Source organism: Cloeon dipterum, chromosome 3, assembly GCF_949628265.1.
Source record: "Cloeon dipterum chromosome 3, ieCloDipt1.1, whole genome shotgun sequence".
Lineage (NCBI taxonomy): Eukaryota > Metazoa > Arthropoda > Insecta > Ephemeroptera > Baetidae > Cloeon > Cloeon dipterum.
The window spans coordinates 6,344,106-6,370,861 of record NC_088788.1 but is presented as its reverse complement, the minus strand read 5'-3'; the positions used below and the strand labels follow the sequence as shown (position 1 = coordinate 6,370,861).

The 26,756-nt window shown below is 36.1% G+C and overlaps 2 protein-coding genes across 2 annotated transcripts in view; one reads left to right on the top strand and one right to left on the bottom strand.

Annotated features, from left to right (window-relative positions):
• The window catches only part of dimm (dimmed), a 28,036-nt gene extending 26,817 nt beyond the window's left edge, over window positions 1-1,219 (top strand). Inside the window, exon 5 of the mRNA XM_065484638.1 lies at window positions 372-1,219. Within this exon, the coding sequence (XP_065340710.1) occupies window positions 372-486 (115 nt within the window). The 3' untranslated portion in view covers window positions 487-1,219. The remainder of the gene's footprint in view (window positions 1-371) is intronic.
• A 1,912-nt stretch (window positions 1,220-3,131) lies between these two features.
• The window catches only part of stet (stem cell tumor), a 99,877-nt gene continuing 76,252 nt past the window's right edge, over window positions 3,132-26,756 (bottom strand). The window contains exons 5-11 of the mRNA XM_065482167.1: window positions 16,154-16,266; window positions 13,388-13,505; window positions 6,917-7,059; window positions 6,739-6,851; window positions 6,319-6,419; window positions 6,207-6,261; window positions 3,132-5,332 (exon numbers count right to left, since the gene is read on the bottom strand). Coding sequence (XP_065338239.1) covers window positions 5,094-5,332; window positions 6,207-6,261; window positions 6,319-6,419; window positions 6,739-6,851; window positions 6,917-7,059; window positions 13,388-13,505; window positions 16,154-16,266 — 882 coding nt within the window. The 3' untranslated portion in view covers window positions 3,132-5,093. The remainder of the gene's footprint in view (window positions 5,333-6,206; window positions 6,262-6,318; window positions 6,420-6,738; window positions 6,852-6,916; window positions 7,060-13,387; window positions 13,506-16,153; window positions 16,267-26,756) is intronic.

Genomic DNA, 26,756 nt, shown 5'->3' with positions numbered 1-26,756 from the left:
TGAAGGACGTAAATTCAAAAAATCCTGTGGGAATGATGGATTTTATAAAAGCTTAAAAGCGAGTAAAAAAATATAAATTTTGGGTTTGGAATAAAATTAAAAATGATCCACTTTGATTTATTCTTTATTAGAAACAATTTTAGCTCATACATTCGATGCTATCCTCCACAGTAATTACATTTCAGACCATCCAATGATCTATTTTAATCTAAAAAAATAAGACTTGCAGAAATGGTGTGTCCTAAAAAATTTCCATTTGTCTAATAACCCTGTGATTTTCACGTGCAAACGGTTACAAAATTAACGGCGCTAATTATAAAGAAAAAATACACGTTTATATTAAATTTAAACTAATTCCCTTTCCTTTTTAGCTTTGTCGACGGTGAGTCCTCGGGAGAAAACAACAACGACGAGGACATCGAAGTTGAAAATCTGGAGGAAAATAACAACTCAAGCTGCCAACGAGACTTGGAAACCCGTGACTGACTCCTGTGAAAAAATTACAACGATTAAAATGCACCTGGACGCACAAAACTGGTTGGAATTTCACGAATAATGGGGAAAAACAGACGATCTTTTTTCGGAAAGTGTTGTTTCATTACGTGAATTAGTGAACAAAGTGATACTACGTTGTAATTACAGGTGTAAGTTGTCCATTTCAAACTCTCACGAGCGAGCACAAACACGGAGTAATTAATTGTAACTTTGAGAGCAACTGTTGCGTTATAAAATAAATATATTCTATTCACTGTTGAACGTTTTCAAAAGTCTACAAAAACAAACTCGTTGACGCTCAAAGACGGGAACAAAATTTTGTGATCTATTCCAGCAGAGAAAATAAATGTGTATTTTTAACAGAGATTGTCCAAATTTAAAATTAAGTACGATTAAGTTTGAGGAAATTATTTCACGTCTCATCACTTGAAGCTGTTTTTAAAAATATACTGTTTGCGAACGCATCGTCAGTTATGTATTTAACCTTAGTAGATCCTATTGTGGATTGAATCTGATCGCTCTAAACAAATGCCATAAAGTAAACGAGTTGCTGCCCGAACGCACCAGCTGCTTCGGCCCGATGCTTTACGTCTTGTAATTTAGGGAAATGCGCGCGGCGCCGTACCACGCGCGCTCACGGTCAACTCAATTTGGTGTCCACCCTTGGCAGGGTTTTAAAAATCTTGCTGGACACGACAATAAAGACCTGAGCTACCAACAATGATATCAGCTCACTTTCATTTCAATTTTCCTTTACTCTCTGAATTTTGCCCCTTATTTTAGACTCGAGCCCTAGTTCTGTTTTAAATATGAAATTTATATGATATTCAAAATAAATTTACAAGCAGGTGAATAATTATGTGGTGAAGAAAAATTGTGAAATTGCATTTTTACCTCTACTTGAAATATGGTTTTTAAAAATTTTGAGAGGCTACCGTTTTAATTTGATCCAAAGTTTGTCTCCTTATTGAAAATCAGGATTTATTTCAACAGAAGAAAAGTTAAAAATTATTTGCTCAACACTAGACAGATGGCGACAACAGGGATCGAAATGAAGCGAAAAAAATCATTGATAATAAACCGCTACCTTTTTTGAGATATGTTGCGCATCATCTGATATTAAACTACTAAGTTGGTCCTTGCTTGATAAAAGAGCTTCACTTAAAAACGAATAATTTTATCAATTTAATTTTTATATTATTAATAATTGAAATCGATGTAACTAACATTTAAACTCTGCTTTATTAATTGATTCTTTAAATTTTAACTGTTTTCTTATTATTCTTCAGATAAACTGATTATAGTAATTAACGAAAAAGCTTTCCTAAAATATTTATTTAGAAGCGTAAAATAGAACAAGTCAAAATGATAACAAAATTATTATCTCGCCATATTGACATGTTTGCTCTACAATTAATTATTATAAAAATTCAAGAAAAATAGCTGTAGCTAAGTGCAAGAAGGAGATACACTTATGAATAACTAGCTCGAATTTGGCTTAGCAAAATATATTTCCATTTTAATTGTGGCTTCCATATAACGTCTGGTTTTCTATCAATAATTTACGATATTTTAAGACTCATTAATCCTATATAGCAACCAAATAAATTAAAATAAGAGCATAACCGTTCGATTTGATAGGTAGAGAAAGTTTTTCAGGCATGAGTGTTTATTTGCTATAAACATGCAAGGGAATTCATGATCAAAATTATTTTATACATTTTTATTAATAAATATGTTTATAAGAGGAATCAAAATTAGCCATAAAATCGTAGTGCATATACATTTAATTAAAGTAAATTACACTCTTAATATTCGCACAGCAGTGTTGCATGATGTATTTATTCCCTTGTCGCATTATCAAAATATTTTTAGAAGTTGTTTATCGTTGGATGAAACAACTATGATATCACTACATGTTGAAACCAGTTTTTTTAAATCTTGAAATCGAAATGCCTAATTATTAACTATAACTATTGCTTGTATGTAGTTAAATTAGCTTCGTGATAATTAGAGTAGAAATAAATTAACAGAGTACCATCTGATCCTAACAGTTTTGACAACATCAATCTTCTCTATTTGGCATTGCAATGGTCTCCATTTTATATTAATATAACTAAAAATGTTTTAGAAAAATGCGCAATAAAAGAACATAAAACTAAAATAAATCAAAATTCAAATTTCTTAAAGGTAGCTTAAATTTTTTGAACAAATTTTGAAATTTGCAATCAAAATATAGATTTAATAGAATTGTATTATTTTGGTTTGCTAAGATTTAAATACTTAATTATCTTGTGATGTTTATCCTGTTTGAGATATAATACCACAAATCCAGAAGACAAACAATGCTGGTCCTCATCAAAAGCAAACAAGTTTTAAATGCCGATTTTATTCACTGAAAGGAGCCCAAATAATATGTCACATTTTAAAATACGCCTTGAATAGAAAGGAAACTGCACCGCCGCACAGCCTATCAGTGCGGGTTGCATATCATTCCACGCCTTCCAAACACCAAAGCCAAAACTAGGATGCCCCCTGGCTTGCACCCAGTTCGTTATTTTCCTCTAATTTCGTATTGTTGTTTAACTATGGATTTTTTTATCAATAGGTGAATAGAAATAAAACATTTTTTCCAATTTGTTTTTATAGGAATTTAATTTCAACCTTGCAATTACTGGACAGAATATAGTCATCATTTGAATGCTCTCTGTAGATGAGTTATTAACACCGAAATCTGTCGAGCAACAGCGGTAAGGAATATATAGCTATATGATGATCGCGCTCTCTACTTTTCAGAGACTAGCAAGTAGCAAAAATTAATAGCATAATGATCTTCCTGTTTGAACGATGCAAACAACACTTTCATGCGCAAAGTCAACAATTTTGACGAGTATTCATATTACATTTAAATATCTCTTTGAGGTAGGACGAAGCTGCTTTTTAATTTTCTTGCAATTGAAACTGTGGTCACAATGTAATCCTACAGGCAGTTAATGGACGCTTCAGTTTATTGTGATTATTTTTGCTTTACAATAGTAATATTGAATACGAGAGAGTGAGTGATAGTGGGTGTGTGTTTACGATTAGCAATATTGCTGCTGGCTTTTGCTGTAATATTTTAGCACCTCTGCGGAGAAAATGTCAACAATCATGGCAGTTTAGCACCGACTCTCAGAGTGTATTGCGTACCGAATAAGACAGATACAGGAAATTCACGGTTTGTTTGCCAATGGTAGGTGTCTTTATAAGCCGACAGGTGGCACCAGGGTTAAATTTCTTATTAATTTAATTTTAATTCGTTAATTTGGGGAAGTTTGGAGCCGCTAACTGATGGATTTACAGTTTTTGGGCGTAATTTTAATGAGATTTCAGACTCAATCCTACAACTAAGATGATTCTTGGTGTAAAAATATTGTAACGGTGAAAACCACTGCAAATTTTAATATTTGAAATTATTTTTAAATTTCTTTCCCAATTTGCTGAAATCATTTTGGTTTTCCTCGCGTCAAATTAAACCTCTATACACCATAGGAGTGCATGGTAACAAGATTTAATCTAAAATCACACTGGAACTGCATGAAAATTAACAGTTAGCAATTCCTAACTAAAAGGACGTTCCCCAGGAATATAAAATAAAATAAAAATTAATTGATTGGGCTCTACTTTGCATTGAAATTTTCAAACAAAAAATTCCACATTCTCACAAATCTGTGGATTAAGCCCAAATTGACCAGTTGCATAAACCCTTAGTTATTGAAGCCGCCAACAGATGGCGCAACCACAGACTTTCTTAAAAATTTTGTTTTAAGCAATTTTAAGGCATTTTCGCTGCGATTTCAGTCTCAATCTAGCTGTTTTGCTTTTTTTAATTAATTTGCTTTTTTGACGTGCTGAAAACCAAAATCGGTTCAGCCATTCGCCGTAGAAACGTTGGAAAATATTTTTGTATTTCAAAAAATAGTTTTTCACGATTCTACGGCGATTGGCTGAACCGATTTTGGTTTTCAGCACGTCAAAAAATATCAAATTAATTGAAGAATGCACGGTAGCTAGATTGAGTCTGAAATCGCAGCGGAAGTGCCTTAAAATCGAAAGTCTACGGTGGCGCCATCTGTTGGCTGCTTCGAACACTTAGGGTTTATGCAACTGGTGAATTGAAAAAAATACAAAGGCGCCACCTATCGGCATCTTCAAACACTACCACATGGCAATACAGAATTGAAAATAAACCCCAGCAATCAGTGGTCATTTGCATTGCGTCTGCAGGCAATCAGAGAGAGTCCCTCGTCTACGATTAGACACGTAATAAAAGGGTCCTAAAATAAATCACAATTCTCGTTTCACGGACTGGACGCACTCGCGATATATATATTAATTAATAAATGAACGTACACACTCGCGCACGCTTTCGCCCTGCGGCAGAGGGTCCGTGTTGCAGGTGGCGGGCAGGCAGGTTCTTTGGTTCACTAGCTGGCAATAAAGTCTCACGATCAGGGCTCCTGGTGCACGAGGGGCGGCGGCGGCCCGGCGTCGGCCAGAGCGCAGTGCTGCCACCATCAGGGGGGCAGCAGCAGCAGGCCCGGCGGCCCCTCGCGCCATCAGGGCTCCGGGTTGGACACGTTGAACAGAATGGCGAAGATGGTGCAGGCGGCGTACACGCCCAGCGCCACCCACCACATGAGCTGCTCGTGCAGCTTCTGCTCGAAGTTCTTCAGCACCAGCAGCCCGATCGTCAGGCCCGCCAGCGCCCCCGTCAGGTGCGCCACGTACGACACCGGCGGCCCCAGCTGCTCCGACGCGTACCGGTCGTAGATCGCGAAGCCCACATCCGCACTCGCTGCAAGAAAATTACATTTTATTAATAAATTCTTCATTCAATTCGAATCATAATTTTTAATTTTTTTCTGAAGCCTTAAAAAAATAATTTAAAGATCTTTATGAAAGCCAAATACAAACCAATGCAAAAACCCAGGATTTTTGATTAAATATGTTTTTATAATTTTCTGGTAATTTATATTATAAAATGTATCGAGCATCAAAAATTACAAATAATATAGAGATTTTTGTGGCCTATATTCCTTTCCTTGATAGTACAATGGTATAAATAAGAATCGAAGAATGCGAATATTTACTTTAACTTTATGATCTTGAACCTACTGTCTGAGAGAATAAATATTTTCGTTAAAAAATAATTTCTATAAAAGACAAGAAATTATTTAATACTAAACTTGCTAAATTTTTAAATAAGTATTAAATTTTCAAAGCCTAAAATTTTAAATTAAATATACAAAAGTTGAAAATAACAATAACTTATCGTTAGGATATGAAATATTTTAAATCAGAAAAGTGCATACTTTCTACAGAATGCACAATTTATCAATTTTTTTTTAAACAAAATTTATTTTTTATTTCTAAACTTCAAATTGACAAAAATATGTTAAATCTTTTACCAAGTGAGGCCACACCAGAAACTACTAGAATGAGGCAAAATTTAAATAGCTTAAAATACCTGGTGTTAAATTTTGAAATAATTTTGAAATATTCTCACAAGCTGGATATGGTTTTAAAATTGAGTGATACAGTTTGCATAATTATACAATTTTTAAAATGAAATTGAAAATTACTGTTTAAAAAAATATTTTTTGACGATGATTTGTTTTTAAATTTTTGTTGTTTTTGCTATTTATGAAAATCAGAATTTTTTTTCTTACCAACAATAAAGATTCCAATCAGTCTGACAATTCCAAACTCCATGTTGTTGTAGTTCTGCATAGAGAACCGTTAATTCAATCCAGAAAAGCTCAATCAATGGAATCGTCTTACCAACAGGACGTTTGCAAGGTGAGCCGCCAATAGGGCGTACACTCCTCCTGAGGCGCCGACCAAATAGACATCTGTGTCGAACACCGAAGTACCCAAGGAACCTAAAATTCGAAATAATTTGTAAGAAACTGTGAGCGTTAAACATTTAATGAACATTCTTTAGAAAATTTATTTCGTTGTGAAGAATTTATTGGTTGGACAGAAATATTTTCCAAGCTAAAAATAAATTCATCTTAAACCTCTTTATTCTTGAATTACATGGTAATATAATTAATTGCAAAATTATCTTTAATTGTAAGCAGTGTTTGAAAATATAAATTTAACTCTTCTTTTCTCCACAAACTCTTCAACATTTTGTAAATACGTTGTTTTTAATTGTTTAATTATAAATTAAATTAAAAATTGAACTCTGTACAGTACCTGCTAAAACGCCTGCCATGTAGACAACGCCAATTCTGAGCGATCCGTGGACCATCTCAAGCGGCAGGCCCACCAGGACCTGGACTAGCAGATTGAATAACAAATGCAACCACCTGTGAATAAAATTATATCATAAATCAGCCTGTCTATACGAGTATTTTTATGTATAAATATTTACCCTGCATGCAAAACCATGTAAAAGAGGAAGCGCCACACCTCGGCCCTTTTATCCGGCCTGTAGATGAAGATGCTGTCGATTGGCACCGGCCCTGAAGGGTTCACCTCGCCCATCACTACCGTGTAGTACGTGAAGAAGGACAGCTAAAACAAATAAATTTAAATTTTATTAGTAATGAATTTCCTGCCATAAACAAAAAGGTTTTTAAATTTTAAAGGTTTGATTGAACTCAATGAGATATGTAAAAACATTAAAAAAAATATAATCCTTCTCACTGAAGAATCGTTTGAAGCAAAAATGGAATAATTCGAGTCGCAGGTGGTCCCCGTTTTTGTAATTAGCATAAATACGAAATTCCTTGCGTTCGGGATGCGGTGCACGTCCGATCGACTTTGGTCTTTGTTTTCGAGCGCGCGCAGGTGTTTAAGACTCATTTGGACCGCTTTTTGCGTCAACGAGAGAGAGAGAGAGAGAGAGAGAGAGAGAGAGAGAGAGACCACAGGCACACGCCGCACCTGCCTTTTGTCTTTTTGTTCCAATCTGCTTGTACCATTCAATGCAAAATTGCCGATTTATGAATGTCGTCTGCACTGGGCCAAGGACCGCGTGAATGAAATATTTACTACCTCAGTCAGGGGCACCCACAAAATTAATTTGAAGGTGATATTATTGGTTTTTTCTTCTCTGAACATTTTAAAGATATTTTAATGTTTTAGTTTACAAGAAAAAAGCATGTGTAGCATATCTTTTCCTCCTTTTAACCCAACGAAGAAATAATAATAAATAGCTTAACACTTGAGCATTTTTTTAATTTAAAAATTTTCAAATAAATAAATAATTCAATCATAGATTTTAAATCAAATAATTTATTTTCAAAAATTATTAACCGATCAATTACATAATGGATTTACTTTCATCCGTCGGAGAATCGGCAACGTTCGTAATCGCTTTGCAACAAAAATAAAAGCTCACTCAGTCAGCTTGCACCGTGCGCTTTTCCTTTTGTTGTCAGACATCAACGCAGAGAGTACGTATTGTGTGTGCATGTGCGGAGCCGGCGTTGTCTGCATTTTAATTATCCTGGCGCAGCATCCATTTATAGCTCTGCTCTTGCGGTTGCACCGCTTATTCCTTGGCCGCGTGAAAAATCCTTTCCGATACTTTCGCCTCGGCGCAGTGCATTTTTTCGCTCTTCCGAACCGGAATTCGCACTCGTTCGAGACTTTTTGTGTTCGGCTTTGGCACTTGATGGTCGGTCGGTTCGGGCTCAAGTGAGTGAGTTCGAACTCGGCCATGCCAATTACATTAATCAATACAGTATTATTAGATCCCGATCGCAACCCTGGCCAAGTCTGCGATTTCGCTTTGTAGTTTGTACCCCGTCCCGTTTGTGAATCATTCAATTAGGACACACAAGCTTTTTAGCCGCGGAAAATGCTAGAGTTAAATGCTGACGACTATTTGTAACAGATCCTGTCATCCAATTTATTGCAAAAAATTAATGTATTATTAATAAGTTTTAAACTTTATAAAGCGAAATTATTAAAATATAATCTTATTCGAGATTTCGTGCTCATCATGCATTTTATTGCATCCGTCTCGATAAAAAAACCTTGTGCCACCCGAATCCCAGGTTGTGGTGGTCCTATTTACAAAAAATAGGTTCCATTTGACTCGTCTTTGAGTGAACTAAGTAACTGAATTGGTTTGGGGAAAACAATTACCCGTCAACGTCGTGCTTAAATGTTGAAACGGACGAAAAAATGCTAAATTTCCCGTTATTGAGGGGTTTAAAAGGGGTAGGGGGTTGGTGGGTATCATACCCCTTTAATGCACTTGGGGACGTCGAGAGGAGTCTAACGGTATGCGGTTTTTGAAATTCGGATGATTAGAAGTCAAGATTTGGTCTATCATCGTTTTTTACCTGCCTCAAAAAAGGGGTTTTGAAGTTTTTATTTTTTATTAAAAAAAAAAAAAAAAAATACGAAAGACGCCATTCCAAATTTTAACGTTTCAAACTTAATTTTTTGTGCTCTACAAAATGGCTATGAAAAATATAAAAAATTCGATATAATTCATTTTCAAAATTGAGTTTAAAATCCAAAAATCATTTTTTATGACCTTGACCTTTGACCTACCACTTTGAGGTCAATATAAAAGTTGTTTGCATATTTGAGACGAGCTAAACGGTTTTTTAATTTTTGTTCTAGGACTACCCTGAGCAAAGTTACGAAGCAAATTTCCAGATTTTGACTTTTCAACGCCCGCAAAACCCACAAAAATTAGAAAGTTGTTGAGTTTTCTCAACTGTTTCGGCGGTTATTTAGAGCAAAGTTTGCGCAAAAAACTTTCGTCGAAATCTAACGACCCCTGGACAAGAGAGGTTTTCGCTCAAGAGCAGAATTTTATTTGAAACACGTCATACATTTTTTTTAATTTAAACTAAAAAGCCCTTCGATATTTTTACGAAGCTCATGAGTCTCATCTAAAACAATTCATTTAAATAACGCTGCTAGACGCACGAAATAATACTCATAATATGCGGTGGCGTGCTTATCCACCTTTTTTTCCATTCTGTCTGCCATCAGCGTGGATTTTTTTTAGCCACACGCACTATTGGGGCTGTATATTATTTATTTTTTGTGCTCTGCTCGGATCGTCCAAGGTGGAAGCAGGAATGGGCCCGGCACGTGCTGGCATAGGGAAGAGGGAAGCGGGTGCGAGGAAGTGATACAGTTGCTGAGCGCGACTCAAATTACGGAACACAGCTGTCAGACATAATTCAGAACGCGGCGGCCCCCAGGCCCATCGTCTCTGTCTCCCCTCGTCGCGCTTTTTCACCTTAAAATCGGCTCGACGCACACTTTTAGCAGCCTGCTGTCACGGAAGCGACCAAAAAAAGCTTTCAGCTGGCGAATGCCGCAACGTCTGCACCAGTTTTTAATGGAAAAACTACATGTTTTTTCAGTTAATTTGTTGGAGAGATTTTATTGCTATAAACAAATTGAAGGTTCTCTCAAATTTTATCTCTATAAAATTAACTTCATTGCATTCTGGTAACAAATATAAAGAAACAACTAACATTAATTGTTTTACATGCAATAATTTATTAATAATTAGAAATGTTTGTAATTTAATTTTTTATCTAAAAAATAATGCAATTTTCACAACAACGATATTATAATTTTTGTTATGGAAAAAATTTCAATGTTTTTTAATAGGAAAAATTATAAAAATTAATTTTCAAACTAAATTTTCATTTCCTTAATAATTTAATTGGCTCAAAATAATTTTTCTAGATGGTAAATCATGGAGGCTGGGAATAGAAATTGATTTTTTTTTGTCTTTATAATATCCGAATATATTTTAATATCAAATAAAACGATTTTCTTTCTCTTTTAAAAATGAATGAATGAAACCCTTTTGTAATCACTTTGGTTTTTAATAAACTTCTTCCACGAAGCATATCACAGCTCTAACTATGGCCATTTTCAATTTTAATAAATATCACGCTCTTTCCTTAAGCTTTTGGAATATTAATATTTTAAGGAATTTGATCTATTTTCGTGGCCGCGTTGTGGAAACCGTTTTTGAATGTGGAATGAGCGAGCCTAGCAGTTCGTCTGGCACGGTCAGCACAAGTTTTAAATATTGATGATTTCTCGCGAAAGACATAAATAATTGATGAATTCGAATGGTGTGCAGCATGCGCACAATAAACCATATTTTTGTCGAATTGCGTGCCGCGGCCAGGTGCGTGTTGGTTGGTAAAAATCGGGCGCCAATTCCACAATCACTCGAGCGTGAACCGATTATTCGCCGCGCGTCTTTATTACAGTAATTTATGTATTTAAGCAGCCGAGAGTCCAGCCAGATGTGTTCGGACACGCGGACACTCGTGCACGGCTTAATCACTCATTTTTTTCTTCCAGATTTTTTCGGCCGTCCGCGTGTCGATGATGCGCGGCACGCAAGGCCAACCTTGAGAGCACAAAGGCACACAAGAGCACCTGCTTTATTGCACAAACACCCTGGCGAGAGCAGAGCAGGGCAGAGGAGACGAGACGCACACCGCACACACACACGTAACGCGCTGAATTATTCACGTGTGCAATATGGGTATTTGCGTAATACGATCTCGGAGATGCGCCTGCCGCGAGGAGGCTGCAGACAGGTGACGACGCCCGCCGCCGACACGTCGTTTCCACGCAAAATCTCAGTCAGCAGCCTCAGTAACCAGCAAGCAGCACCATCGGAATGCGTGTTGCACGGATCGATCTCCGTATTTCAGAAGGGGAAATCCACAGGATAATTATTTAAATTTATTTCATTTATTTGCTGGCTAAAATTAGTACTTGATCTAATTGATAGATTGAATAATAATTAAAGTGGAATGAAACAGGGCAACAATTGAAAAATATTTGAATTGTTTGATGCCATACACAATTGATCAATAAACAATTTGTTCAACAATTTGCAATAGTAAAAAAGGACATTCCTACAGTAAAAATTCAAATTTTGCCAATTTTATCCAAAATTTACAGTGCTTGAACATATTTTCTTGGCATATTCCGATTCCTCTCGTCGAGATCTGTTCAACGGTGTATGCCACTTATTGGGGAAACTCTTGGGTTTAAAATTAAATCGGATTTCAAGTAAGAAGACAGCCATTTCCATTTGAAAAGCACGCTAACTTTCCAGCAAATTTTCTCAAAAAATTACAGCGCTTCTTAGGTCAATTTAGGCTTTAACTGAATCCTAAGGGACGATTTTATGCATTGGCAACAAGCATTTTCCAGGCTTTTGCAGTATCATTCCTCTTTAAATCAAACCAAGCAATAATTAAAGTGGATTGTTTCAGGGCGACAGTTGAAAATTATTTGAATTGTTGGATGCAACAAGCAGTTGATCGATAAACAATTTGTTTTACAATTTGCAACAATCAAAGAAGGACCTTGCAACAGTAAAAATTAAAAAATTTCACATTTTCTCCAAAATTTCCAGCGTTTGACCACATTACAGTATTATTTGGCAGATTTCGATTCCTCTCGTCGAGATCTGTCCAACAGCGTATACGGAACCTTTTAGGAAAATGTTTTTGTGAAATAAAATTGGATTTTAAGTAAGACAGTTGAAAAGCATGCAAACTTTGCTGCCACTTTTCTCATAAATTAAATAAACGGCTCAACCTGGGAAATTTTAATTCTCACCTTTTTTTCAGAGAAAATTTTAGGTAATGGTTAAAAATTATTTTTCAGATTTCGAAGGTCATTTAAATGGGTGTAAGCTGTACGTAATCATTTCTTAAAATTAAATATACCCAATACACACCAACGCAATTTTCGATGGCAGATAATCAATTTTGTTCTGTTGCATCACCTATTTAAAATTTTTCGTGTCCAAATTGATAAATTAAAAATGAATTCGACTAATACCGCCTGAATATCTTAAAGGGCAGGAAGCTTTGGCTTGTCCACGAGACCTCGAGGGTCAAACATATCGCAAAATTTACCTTGTAAGCTTTGATACAATGCTAGAGAAACAGCAAACTCTGCATTTACATATTTGAAAGCGAGTAATGTTCCTCTATTTTTTTTAAATTGATCACAGCACGTTTCGAAAGCTAAAAAATAGATTTTACAAATATATACAATTTGTGGATTTCTTTAAACAATAACAAATTTTAAACAAAAATACGATGGCCTTAAATGGAAATGTAAGCCCGGAAAAGGTTTCTAATTAGTTTTCGCTAAATATAACGCTGAAATCCCTGCAAAGCTACTTATATAGAAAGGTTTTCTGGATTTTTAACGTTTTAAATTCTAAATAAGACTTCAAGTTTGCCAAGCTCTACGCTAAACATGCCAATAAAAGTAAAATAATACTATAAAAAAATTAATATTATTTATTTCATATAAAAATTTTATTCACTTGCTTTATATTAATTAAATTTCAATATTATGTGATATGAATTGAATTTACAAATGTTTTACAACTTTTAATAAACAAATTAAAAATATATACACTTTTTCCCTCAACTTCAGTTGTCCAAAATGAAATGTTCATAACTCTGAATGAATTTGATGCATTTGCTTCGAAAACAAAATTAAATAATTAAAAAAAAAACTTGTAAATTCCGGTGAGTTATGGCAACTTGTTGGCTTTTTAATCATTGTATCAACTACAGCATTTTCTTAATAAAAATACATAAATGTATTTCTTCAATTTCGCTTTGGTAAATACCAAAACATTGTACCTGTCGTAAACAAAAAGGTGAGCAGGCTGGATTTATGACGGTCTCTTAACTGTTCTTGCGCTCGATTGTATAGACCAGAATTTTCGGCATTAGTTTTTGGGCGTTTGAACCCGTTGATAACACAATTCGGTCATAAATAACGGCAGGGGGAAAAATACTCTTTGACGAGTTTCTTTTCAATCGGTTAACATTCTTCCACGTAATATTCAGCTTACCTCGAGAAGAGTAACGAAGATGACAAAAAGTGGCGGTGGACAGCATGTGTAGTGGTCTGCGTAGTACTTTCTGTCCCGTTCCTCAGTCAGGAACTCGTCCGCTATGATCCGCACCATTCTAAAACACAATTGTCCCAGATAAATTTTCACATCTACACTAATTCTATTTTGAGTAGTATTGATACCTTAATGTAAAGTTTATCATTCGATGAAATGCAATCCGAACTACGCGTAGCATCGCAAAATGACAAACTGAAGCTGTTTTCACTAGTCAGTTTGAAAAAAGGCTAATTTAACAGCCGAAAATTTTTCACAGCAAGTTATCACACAAAATGTATCCAGAAGAGCTTTGGTATATGTGCGAGCAACATGGCTTCTCGCGGAATACTGCGTCGTGCAGGTGGACACAAATGGAGGGAATCAGGTGAAAAAACGATCATCCAAAGCTCAAAAGATCAAAGCGCTACGTGACAAGGGATCTAGTTCACAGGATTAGTTCTCAACGAAATCTATCAATAAAGGCTTTATAAGGGAGGCCTCGTTCACATTTTTCTATAAAAACACAACAAAAAAGCATGATTTGTAAAGGGGGTTTAAAGTTTATTGAAAAATTTCATCATCTTTAATTGGAAACTCTGAAATGAGTCTTTCTTCCGTAAAGGGTGGACGATTGACCATTATTTTGAGCGACTGCTATATGATTTACTTTTAGACATCAAGAAGAAGGCACCAATCATGACAATTCAAGAATTTTTAGCCTCTGGAATCACCACTAAAACTCGTTTAAAATATCCAAAAATCACCCAAAATAACAATTAACAGTGTAGATTTTGGGGAGAGATTTTATTTGGTAAATTTAATGATCATCTTTTAGTCTAAAATTTTTAGATTTTGTAATTTAACATCTTAACCATCTACGTTAGGAAGGGAAACACATTTGTGATGTGTATTTACTTGTTGAGCAATTTTATTTAAAAAAAACATACGTAAGAAAAAGTCACCAAATAAGATGTAAAGAATAAAATATGTGAAAATTAATTGAATGATGCTACAATAGTATATTTTGTAAAATTCATTGTTTCTCCTCCAAAATTTAGTATTTATGGTGCATCATGGAAAAAATTGTCTCTCGAATGTGCCAAAAAATCCCTCTCTGGTGGAAATTCAAATTTATTTTGAAAATATCCATCAAGCTTTAAAAAGGGGTGAAATGAACATTTTATTTTCAATTTTTAAGGCCGATTGATTGTATCAGTCGCCGAATAAAGTGGAAATATCAAATTTTCAGCTCAGTTTGCAACACATTCAGAGACGCGTGCTTTTTCGCGCGCCGCGGCCGACAGCAGGCACGTAAATATTTACGCCAAACGAGAGAGAAAGATCAAAGAGATGGCAGAGCAGCGTTTGCTCGGGGGGCTTACACTTTCCCGCGGCGGCCGCGGCAAACGATTAGGGGCGGCATCGATTGATTGTTTGCCTGGGTGAAGCACGAGAGAGAGAGAGAGAGAGAGAGAGAGAGAGAGAGAGAGCCTTGCTGCGAGTGGGCACTGGGGCGCCAGACAAAATAAAGAGTCGGCTTGGTTATTTCGGGACATTGGTGTACCATTAGAGCGAGTGTCTGCCGAATTATCCACGTGTGAGTGTTGCCCTCTCTCTCTCTCTTTCTCTCTCTCGGGGCCGGCGGCACCCCACGCAGCACCCACCGCTCATTTCGAGCATAAATTAGCACTCAATCCGAGGCAGCGACGGCGGCGCGGCCGCCGAAAAATAAGCCGCGCGCCGGCCAGCGCCTTTGCACACGTCTGCAACCTTTTTCCACTCGCGCTGACGCATCGCCGTTTCCACGCCCGCACGTGCACTCTGTCTTGAAAGAAGTTCGTTTCGAATCAAAAACGGATATGACAGAAAGTTAAATACGAATGATAGTTTTTTTTTTTTTTAAATTAAATCATGATTCTTTCTGTTTTTTAAAAATTATTTTCGGTTGTGATTACTTATTGAATTCATGACCTGAAGTGTGATTAAAAATTAGCTTCTGAAAATTCACGCATCTCTAAATGTAGCTGTTTAATATTACTAAAATTCGAGGTTTAATAATTTTGTGTATTTTTTAATTTATTTTAACTAATGACCTTGACCTTTGATCTACCGCTCTGAGATTTGCATAAAAATGCTTGTGTTAACAAAACGAAATCAACGGTGCATAATTTTTTTCTACAGCCACGTATACGTCATTCTAAAAGCTCTCCATTTTTTTAAATAACCTTAAAACGTTAAAAAAATGAAAAATAATTATTTTTTTAGACGGATGTTCGTTTTGGCGATGTTAAATCATTAAAATTACCTGAACTCAAGACTAATGTGTGCTCATTTCAGAAAAATTCACTGTAAAATCCTTTTTGTAATATTTATTTTTTGTTTGTCAATTTGCATTTTTGATATGCTCGGGATTTTTGCAATTAGATATAACTCAACTCCAAAGAAGAAGCACTTTCCATCATCCTCTTATCTCTTTGACGGAAAAGAAAGCAAAATTACAGAGTCAAAAATAAAATAAAAGATTGAAATCTGTCTATCTCTTCTATCTGCGAATGACTGACAACGAAACTCGAGCGCGCACATCACTCACGCCAAGCTGTAAATTCACTTTCTTTCTTCCTTTCTTTCTTTATATATTCTTTTGCTGTCGGGTGCGTGGAAACAAAAGGTCTTATCAGCATGCACGGCCGTGCGGCTTTTATCAAGAAATAAAGTAGGCTGACTCACTTTCTGAAGACCGGCGGCTCCTGGATTAGAAGGTGGAAGTCGTTTTCACTGCTGACCTCCCGGTCACGATGATGCACCGCACATTTGAAGCTGCGAGTCCTCTTTCCAGTCATCTGAAACACGCAGCCAGCGTTATTTTTAAAACTAATTCGCACTCTACTTGGCACCGGAATTTTAGACCGCCGCAATTATTATCATTACTACACGGCCGCTTTCGACTAATTTCTGTTTGATTGCCTTTCTTCCGCTCCGTGTTAAACCAAAAGATGAGATAGAGAGAAATAAGCTTAGCCGAGTGAAAAGAATTTATTAAAATTGCACAAAACTTGATTATGGAAATGATTATAATTAAAAAGCCAAGACTTTTCTTTTGTTTATCTAGAAAGTCATTCTTAAAAATTGATAATTTTCCAATGAAAATCCGCAGATCGTATTAGATTAAATATTAACATAATTATTATCTGTCTCAAATGGAAATCATTGCAGTTTCCTTTAATTAGGAAATATAATTTTCTTGCGTACCACCTTCGCATTATATTAATAAATTACATATACGGAGAAATTATCCGAAGTTCGTTTAGTTTTAAATTCAAACAATAAATAATAATTATTAATCGAATAAAATAACAAAAAGTAATTCGAATAATCAGGCATACAACTCTAATTGTAAAAATGATCAAGCTTAACTTTTTCGGAATCACGTACGGAGCACGCAAGGGTCTAATTGGTAGTCTCTAAATTACAACTTTATAAAAATATGCGTGTCCGGTGTAAAACGGCGCCCTTGACCGTTCTGGCTGACCGCCAACAAGCACGATAAAGAAATTCATGCATGTAATGAGTCCAATTAAGCTGCGAAAAATCGAGGGGCGAGGGAAGGGCGATTAAAAGAGCTTAGAAATTTTGAAGAGCAACCCTTTCGTTCCGAACATCAAATGAAGTCTCAATCAGACCGTGCTATTTCAAGCTCAAGCGAAAAAAAATCGGTATGCAATTTGTGTAATCAAATATAGAATATTTTTATAAAGAATTATAAAACAGACTGAATTATTAATTAAGAAAAATGATTATTCAACGAAATTGAAATTTTTAATTCAATAGTTTTTGCTTTTATGTTTTGCAAATATTTATATAGATTTAAATCTTGTGAAGAAACTAACAAAATATTCGGTTTAATAAATGTAATTTGTTCTTATTTAAATTGAAATTGTTTTGCTTTTCATATTTAAATGATTTGGAAAAAGCTTAGAGATTAATTTCTTTCATCAGTTTTCCAACTTCTATTCTTCAAGTTTTGCCCTTATTTATTACACATGAATTTTGTACTGTATTTTTTTACTTTTCAGCTCTATCTTTGAAAACTACTAAATTTCGATTATCCTTTTTAATTTGGTTAAAAAAACCAACTAAATCGTTAAAATCTGAACAAAAACATACGATTTGCTTTAAAATTTGGATTGATTAAAAACTTGAACAATTTAGCCCCTTTCAATCAGTTTGTTCACTCTGCAAGTAAAAAGTTTTGTCTTTTCGGTAAGCAGTGCAGAAAAGAATTGTTGCAAAAACACGTTCTCCTACTCAATTTTCTTTCCAATATGAATTAAGTTATTCAAAAATTAATATCGCCATTTTCACCTTTGAGAAATGCAATTTTTCCGAGGAAACTGACAATAAACGGAAAACAAAATTTATTTATTTAAATTTTCTTTAGAAAGAACGCTCGAAATACAATTTTCCGTAAGTTTTAAAAGGCCTAATGGCGGTGAACCCTTTGGCTGGATGCCCGCGGATCATTCGGGCGGTGCGTCGAGCGAAAGAAAGAGCCGAGAGAGCTGCAGAGTGGTGCGTTTCTTATTTGGCATGACCACCTCCGTGATACCCTATAAAGGAATGGTAGTAGCCGGCCTTCACGGGCCCACACACACCACCTCACGCCCGGCAGCAGCCGCATCAGCGGCACATACAGACTCCACACACAGCGCCGGCTGCGCGGCCACGACGCTCCTCTATTCTAATTATTTGTATTTATATATGTATATGCACACACAGTCTCTCTCTCGCGCGCGCGGATCTTGTTGTTTCGTCGTCAAAATTCGCTCTGCTCTTTTCTCCAATAAAAGCTGATATATTTATAGGCAGGCGGAATTCCTTGAACTGCGCCCGATTGTTCTCAGCGCGCGCGCACCAATCCGCCTGTAACTGGAAAAACGTCGCTCGCAAATAATGCTTTTGTTTCGTTTCTGCCTGATCATTGTTTACATTAACGTTTGTGTGGAATAAATTAGTATGTTAATCAGCATGTCGTGGCTTATTTCATTTTAAAAACTGATTGTTCGCATTACATTTGACCAAAGAGAGTAATAAATATTGTTTTCGGAATTATTTAGGGGATATTTTTCGAAACAAAATTTAAGAACTGACACAATTATTGTGAAATAAAGAGTGTACTACTTCTTATAATAAAGCCTGATCAAACGAACACAATAAAATAAAATAAAAATATGAACATTTTGGATATATTCCGGAATTGTGTAAAAAATAGTGTTTTAACTAAAGAAATTTTCGAGATAATCTAATGTGAACAACAAAAAAGAAATTTCCTACTATTTTAATTGGAAAAAGTCTCTAGTTTAAACCAAGAAAATTGCAAATAATACTGCCAAGAATTTGACTCGTCAGGACTCTGCACTACAATAATAAACTAAAAGGTTTAAAGACCCTCTGAAACGACATTTTCGAATCTTCCAATCGATTCCTGAGGGTCGAAACAGGTAGGGTAACTAGTTTTTCGGATCAAAAATAATGTTTAAAGGCGCTAAGTAAAACGCACGTTGCTTTGGCGCGCAAATCGCATGAACCTTTGAATCGCTACTGCGCAAGCGCCATCCCTGTGACGTCACAGCCATGCTTCACGCTTGGTATTGGCAGCTGAGAGAGCTGTGACGTCAGAAGGGCGACGCTTGCGCAGTAGCGACCCAAAGGTTCATGTGTTGCGCGCGCCAAAGCAACGTGCGTTTTACTTAGCGCCTCTGCTCGCACATCTCAATAAAATTTTCGTTAGAAAAACTTATTTTTCAAACCCTATTTCGACCCTCACGAATCGATAGGAACGCACAAAAATATAGTTTCAGTGGGTCTTTAACCAGGGTTTCTCACCCTCTACCCCAAAACACCAACCATATTTAAACAACAGTTGTAAAAACATAATTTAAAAATAATAATTTTAGTTCCTTTTCCCTTGGACCCATTGAATTTTGGAAAAAAGGGTTTGGGTGTTACTTTGGAGTGAGCGTTGGATGATTTATTTTATGTTTTTGGTGGTCGAGACCGTATGGTTTCATTCTCTGTAGTTAAAATCTTTTAAAAGAGAAGAGCCAGGTTACATTAAAGAATTGTCATTTTGCTGACGGCACTTTTATTTCTTCAGCAGCGATTATGAGGGAAAGAAAGAAGAGAAACGATTGCGACACATTGCGCGAAGTGTATAATATACAGTAGCTTGCCCTTGATTAGAGAAGGCGTATGTGCACTATTTTTTTTTCATTTCGCCGCGTCGCTCACGTAACTCCACTATTAACACGATGCGCCTGCGAGCAGAGAAAACAAGTGACTACTGCATCCGTTTTCCTCATCGTCCGCGCCGAGATGACGTGCACGCTGCGTGCACTTATTGCAATTACAAATTTTCCTCTCAGCAATTTCGCCGATTAACCCAATTTTGGCCACTTTTCGGAGCAAACGGCTCTTTTTTTCATTTGCATCGGCTGCCTGTGAGAAGCTGTCTGCTGCGATCAGCATAATGAGGCGCACCGAGGAGCTTTTGCTGAGTGTTCGCCTTTTTCTCACCGCCGGATTTCGTACAATGTGAGCTCATTAATCAAATTCTGACCCAGTCAGCGTAATGTGCGCCGTTTTCTGCCCGACAATAAATATGAAAATGTATGTATGTGATGGTCTGAGGCCCACCAAAAGGATGAATAAATATAATTATAGCTATGCTGAAGAAATAACGTAAGTTTGAAAGCTACTACAATTGACCAGTTGCATAAACCCTTAGTTATTGAAGCCGCCAACAGATGCCGCAACCACAGACTTTCTTAAAAATTTTGTTTTAAGCGATTTTAAGGCATTTCCGCTGCGATTTCAGACTCAATCTAGCTATTTTGCTTTTTTTTAAATTAATTTGCTTTTTTTGATGTTCTGAAAACCAAAATCGGTTCAGCCATTCGCCGTAGAAACGTTGTAAAAGATTTTTTTATTCCAAAAATAGTTTTTCACGATTCTACGGCGATTGGCTGAACCGATTTTGGTTTTTAGCACGTCAAAAAATAGCAAATTAATTGAAGAATGCACAGTAGCTAGATTGAGTCTGAAATCGCAGCAGAAATGCCTTCAATTGAAATTTATTAAGAAATTATACAGTGGCGCCATCTTTTGGCGGCTTCGAACACTAAGGGTTTATACAACTGGTGAATTTTTATAAAAAATAATTAAATAATCTAGAATAAGTAGTCATGTAGGAAAAAATGTTTTATGATTTGATAAGTGATAATCTTCAAAACCTCTTGCAGCCCTACAACATTCAAAATTCCGACTCAGTCGATATGTATCTATTACATTTTGGCATATTCGTCTTCAATTTATAAAATATAATTTTTTACAAAACATATATTATTAAAAATATGGGCAATTCTGTGAAAATAAATTTAAATTAAGTTCAAAATTAGTAAAAAAAATCATTAATTTTATTACTATACAATAAACTTGCTGCACATCTTTTTTTTTAAATTTGTATTTCGCAATTTTAAACGTCGAAGTTTTACAATGCACAAAACAAATTACTGTGTGAGGACCAACAAAGGAAAGGACTCAATATATCTCATATTGGGCGAGTCTGGCGCCGCCAACCAACATCCATTACTTTGGCATCAGATAAAAGCAACAATGGTCTGCCCGGCGCGGGAGTGAATCAGCCCGACCTGGCTGCCGACCCTTGACCCTCAGGTAATTACGCGACTGCGGCGGCGTAAAATACATACATACAACACAGTTTTGGTCCCCCTCTGTAATTTGTGGGCGACTAAATCATCTTTGGGATGCTTCTCGGTAAACGCAACTTAACGGCCTTGCTGTGCCGGGAATTCAATTAAATTCGATAAAGATAATCGACCTTCAATTAATTCACCACATTTGGTTATTTTTCGAGGATTAATATTGAAATCATCTGATCTGGTCCTTCTGCTAAGAAACTAATTATTTCTGAATCATTTACATTTGAAAGGCAATTCAGGTTTTGCACTTTGCCCAATCGAACAATGTGTTTTCGGCGGAACAATTCTCTGCTAAGCGTATAAAAGTTGTATATTTGTACGTAGTGAATGGTGTGCGCGGCTCAAGTTGTGTTCTTCGCCTGTGACAACTCGTGTTCACCAAAACGATCTCGTCTGCTGCACGCTCCTTTTGCTCGCTGCTCGAGAGCAGGTGAAGCGACACGCTTGGTCTCAGGTGCGTAAAGCCCGAGAAAACGAGAACAGAGGCCGGCGCCCGACGAGCCAGGCGTCAAATTTTACAACCAGCCGCAAGGCTTGGATGGCTAATTTATTTTCAAACAGAAATAATCGAACAATAAAAAATAATTCTCTAATTGTCGATATAAAAAGTAATAAAAGATTTGTTGCAATTTTTATAATATTTACGGCAATTATTAATAATCAAGGACAACGCTGAGACACACCGCATCGAAATAATTTTATAACATAATCACATAGGTCCATGCTCCTTTACTAATTTTTTTTACATTTTATCTGAACCAAATTTCAAGAAATAAATTATTCACCAATGGCTAATTTAATAAAAAAAATAACAATATTAATGAACTGCACATTTTTAAATGAAAAATAAAATATAAGCCTCATTAAATTCTCCCTTTTGATAAAATGAGAAGATAATTGAACAAATTATAGTTATTTGAAATAAGTGAAGGCGGGGGCGAGCGTGTGCGGAGGCGGAGGTGCGTTGGTCGTCCGTCCGTCTCGCATGTAATCTTTAATGATGTGCGAGTGTGCCGTGCACCACGGTAAAAATTGTCCGCGGGCTGGCATTCGGCATTCTCTCGGCGGCGGATCGGTCGCTCCTGCGTCTACGCGCGCCTCTTCTCTAGCCAGGAAGTGGGCGATTTTTTCTTCTTCCCACCGTGGCATAAAAGGAGAGTGTGAATAACTCCTCGTTGCGTGCCAAACACGAAGGCTATGCGTCCTAGCGGACTACTGTTACCACCAAATTTAAATGGGCGGCTAGCTGTTGAATCGAGCGTTAGAAATCGGTGAGGACGGTGCCAAGAAAAAAAATATATTCTATTTAAATGAGTTTAAAAAGGGTCGTTTGATTAATTAAGCAGTTTTACAAGGAGGCTTTTACTCCGGAAAGTAATTAAAAATATAATATTCTAGTTTTATTTTCTAGAATTAAAAAATGCGTTAGTTTTTTAGTCCGAAAAATTGTTTTTAGTATTTTGTGACTTCCTTTTTTGCGCATATTAATGAAAAATGGCGTCCCAAGGTGTCTGGCTGATTAAATTGACGCCATGTTTTTTATTCATAGTAATAACTACTCAAGATATTAATCTAAATTATGACGCAAGCCTTCAGAGGCTATGTTTGCATGAATTTATAACATGCCTGCTTTTTATTTATTGCTTCGTCTTTCGAAAAACCATTTCCAAAGCGAACTATTTTAAATTTAATTAATTTTAAAACTTAGAAAATCTATTTATAACATTTTAAATGATCAGAAGAAATATAAAATACGACTTTGAACCACTTTTGAGCCTTTGTATTTTAGTTTTATGTTTGCATCCCCTTGAATCGTCATTCAAATTGACATCCTCTGATGCCAAATTATTGGAGCCGTGCCGACAGACGAAAAATAAAAGCCCGGAAGGCACACTTCCACGCTCGGGACGGGGGGAGCAGGCGACAGCTTCCCTCCAGCTCGATTTTGTCGCCGAATATAAATATCGATCTGCTACAAATAGAAGCAGGCGGGTGGCAGGAAGTGCATGCAGTTTCTCCCCCGTGTGCAGGGGTTGCTTTCTCGCGTTAGCTTGGCACGCTCCCACCCTGCATATTATTTCATTTGGCCTCGCATCGACTGTGCTTTGCTCTCTGTGATTATTGTGTGTGTTTGTCTGTGCTGCCCTCTTCTAGACTAGAAAAAGCGGACCGGTCGATGCGCGCCGCTGATGACGACGACGCAATAAATGCACCCCCGACGACGCAAAGCCACCCCCGAGAGCCGGCTCTATAGCTCGCCCCCAATAATTTATTATGCCATCAGAGAGTATCACTGCTTGTAATCGCGCACACGGATTTCAATTGCAGAGTTGTGAACTGATCTTTATCTCTTGGAAATTGTTTTTGTTTTAGAGAATCTAGATTTTGTACCGAATCTTTGTGAATTATTAATATATATTCAGTTTCTACCCCAGAAATTAATTGTTCTTAATTTATTTATCAGAAAACGGACTGGTTGTTTAAAATTTATATTAAATATGTTTAAAAACAATGCAATAACAAATAGTAAACAAATTTAAAGCTTAAGTATTGTTTAAAAATTAATTTTTAAAAATAAATTAATATAATATTAATAATAAATAAATCAATTTATACATTTAAAAAATAGCATTTCTGACATTAAAATAATATGGAAAAATATATTATTTATATACATTTTACTACGTTTTTGTTTAACATGTGTTTAATTATTAAATAAAATTGCAGTACTTTAATTATAGCAGGGAGACTAGCAAATACTGCAAGGTTTCATGAAAATCAAGCTCTTTTCAATAAATCTGCCTTTAAATTTTCATTACTGGCAGCAATTTCTTAATCAAAAGATAACCTACAAAACTGCTTTATGAATAATTAATGAAAAATTCTGAAAAGATAAAAATATATCAACCTTTGCGTTCTATACGTAATAGGAGCAATTTTCACAAGTCACCTTTTAATTTTCTGAGACAATCAGCTCCAAAATCAAGTGGTGAGCACTGTCTCCTTTATTGAAAATATGAAATTATTTAGTACGAAAATTTGCCCACCATTGGATAAATCGTGACGAGAGGAATCGCAAACAAGGAACAAATTGGAAAACCATATTCTAGAAATTTTGCAAATTCCGAAATCTAACTGTTTCTCAGTCCTAATGAAATTATTTGCACATTGTTAAGATAATTATTCAAACTAGTAGCTAGATCACTATTTCTAATTAATATTTCAACATTAATTTCAACTGTTACCATATGAATCAATCCGCATACTTGTGGAGAACTCGGACTAAATTTTATGTGTAAATTCTGAAACATTAGATTGTAAGAGCTGAGCTTCAATATCTCAAAGCTCTAAGATTCGTGTTCATTTTTACCTTTCCTTCATTTAATATTTACCAAAAATTAGGTTTAATATTTCTCTTTGCAGCACAAAAGATTGCGAAAATAAGGGATGAATTATTTTCAAGATGCCCTCAATCTGAAAATCTCTTGCCAGTAATTCTCATAAGCACCTAATTCCACCTTGTTTTAAATTTCCCTTTTTATATATTTTTCATGCAATTCCCTGCTCGTTTTGAAACCTATTTTGCTCTTTTTAGCCCCAGGTGAGCATCCAGGTGGAATAAAATAAATATTTAGCTTAATGCCAACCCTTTGTCAAGGTATAGAAACGCTGGACGTGACCACACACGTGACGGACGTTGCTGCTGCTGCTGCTGGCTCTTTTATAGGAGGAATGCGACGCCCAAGAATGCTCTTCGACCGAGTCACACACAACTGCAGCAGCCGCGCGTGCTTTCACAGAAAAGAAGTGTCGACAAATGGCGTGTATGAAAAAAAATTACACACACACGCACACAGTAAACGCAGCAGGGTGGAAATGACCGAATTTGCGAGAGGAGACCTCGGCACGCGCGCTCGAAACACGGGAATCATGTATATTTTATCGAGAGAGAGAGCAGGTCTAGGCAAAAGAACAAAATACCCTATTGTCTGGCACCGACGTGATCGGCATAGCAGAATGCGGGCGAACCGGGATGCCCACAAATCATCAAAAGGACGCGGCGACGCGTCAGTGAAAGTAAATATACGCACAACACGAAGGCAAAAAAAAAAATCAGCAGCAGGAAGGCACGAGGTGGGCCGCTTTTTGCTCCTCAATGCTAGACGTGATTAATCAGACGCAGCGGCGAGTAACAATTTTTTTCGTGCGCTATACTCGACTTCGAAACTATACAATTTTTTTCTCTGGGAATTTCTATTCTTGATTTAAGACAGGTAGATTTCTTCTAGAAGTGTATCGATTTCTGACAATAGGGGACAATGGAATAAATCGAACATCATTGAATTGATTTTCTTCCTTGAGTTATTTATGTAAAGTAACAAATTTATTCAATTGAACGCCCTCTAAAATCAGAATGATGATAGTTTCAGTTCGTAACGGTTTTTTAAACATCATTCATTTTTATTTCAATAAAAATAATATTTAAATAACTGCGTGTTTGACGTTGTCCTAGTTTCCCTTTAGGGATTTCAAACTATTTTGCAAAAAAATCTAATTTTCAGGGGGATAATTATTGTGCGTGATTTTCAGTTAAATTTTTAGCTTTGAACTGGGAATCGATCGCAGGGTTTGCAAAAATTCACCACTGTTTTTTGCACAAAACAACTGCTGGGAAAAAACACGTTTTGAAATTTCCTGCAATTTCCCGAATTGAACCCCGACACGGTCTCAATTCGCGCAAAAAAGTCAGATTATTCGACAAATTACGATGGTTGTTTAAATTTTCAGTATTTTCGTAACTCTAAGTGGCTTTTATATAATCCCTGTTTTTGGTCATCCATCACGAGAATTTTTGATCCTCAATTAAAATGAATGTGTTTCGGAAAAATTGTAGAAAACCCCGCAAAAACAGTTGTTTGCAATGCAGTGTTTTTCCGGAAAAATGAGGGTTTTTGAGACGGTAAGAAAAACTAATGAATTTTCAACAGAATTAGATTTTTGTACTTAAAACTGGTCTAAAAAATCTGCATAGGTCGACGAATTCCTTCAAGTCTCAACGGGATCGACAATATCCCAACCAAAATTACCAAAAATTAATAAAATTTTTCTTAAATCTACTTTTCAAAATTATTTAAATTTTTGTCGAATGCATTGTAAAAATAATATCACAAGAATTTCTAAAATTAACGAAAATTTAGCTCTTTCACTTGCTCCACAGATAGATTTTTTGGACATTCAGCGTGTTCTAAAATTCCTAAAATGGGAATTTTCCTACTCATTAAATGCCCAAAAGTGAATCAGATGTCGACGCACCGCTAAAACGGTCCAGCGTCTTTATTTCCTAACCCGACAAGAGTTAACTAATTGACATGCCTGGAAAGTCTTTGAACAAAGTATACGGTCTATAATTGCTCTCTCGAAAATTCTAGCCAAATTTGCAATTTCTCCGTGTAACACGTAACGCGTCGTTACTTTCCAAAAGCAAGCAGAGTACTTGTTAATGCGTTTGTTCGCATGTTGTGATTAGCACATTTCAATGGTGTGTAGCTCCG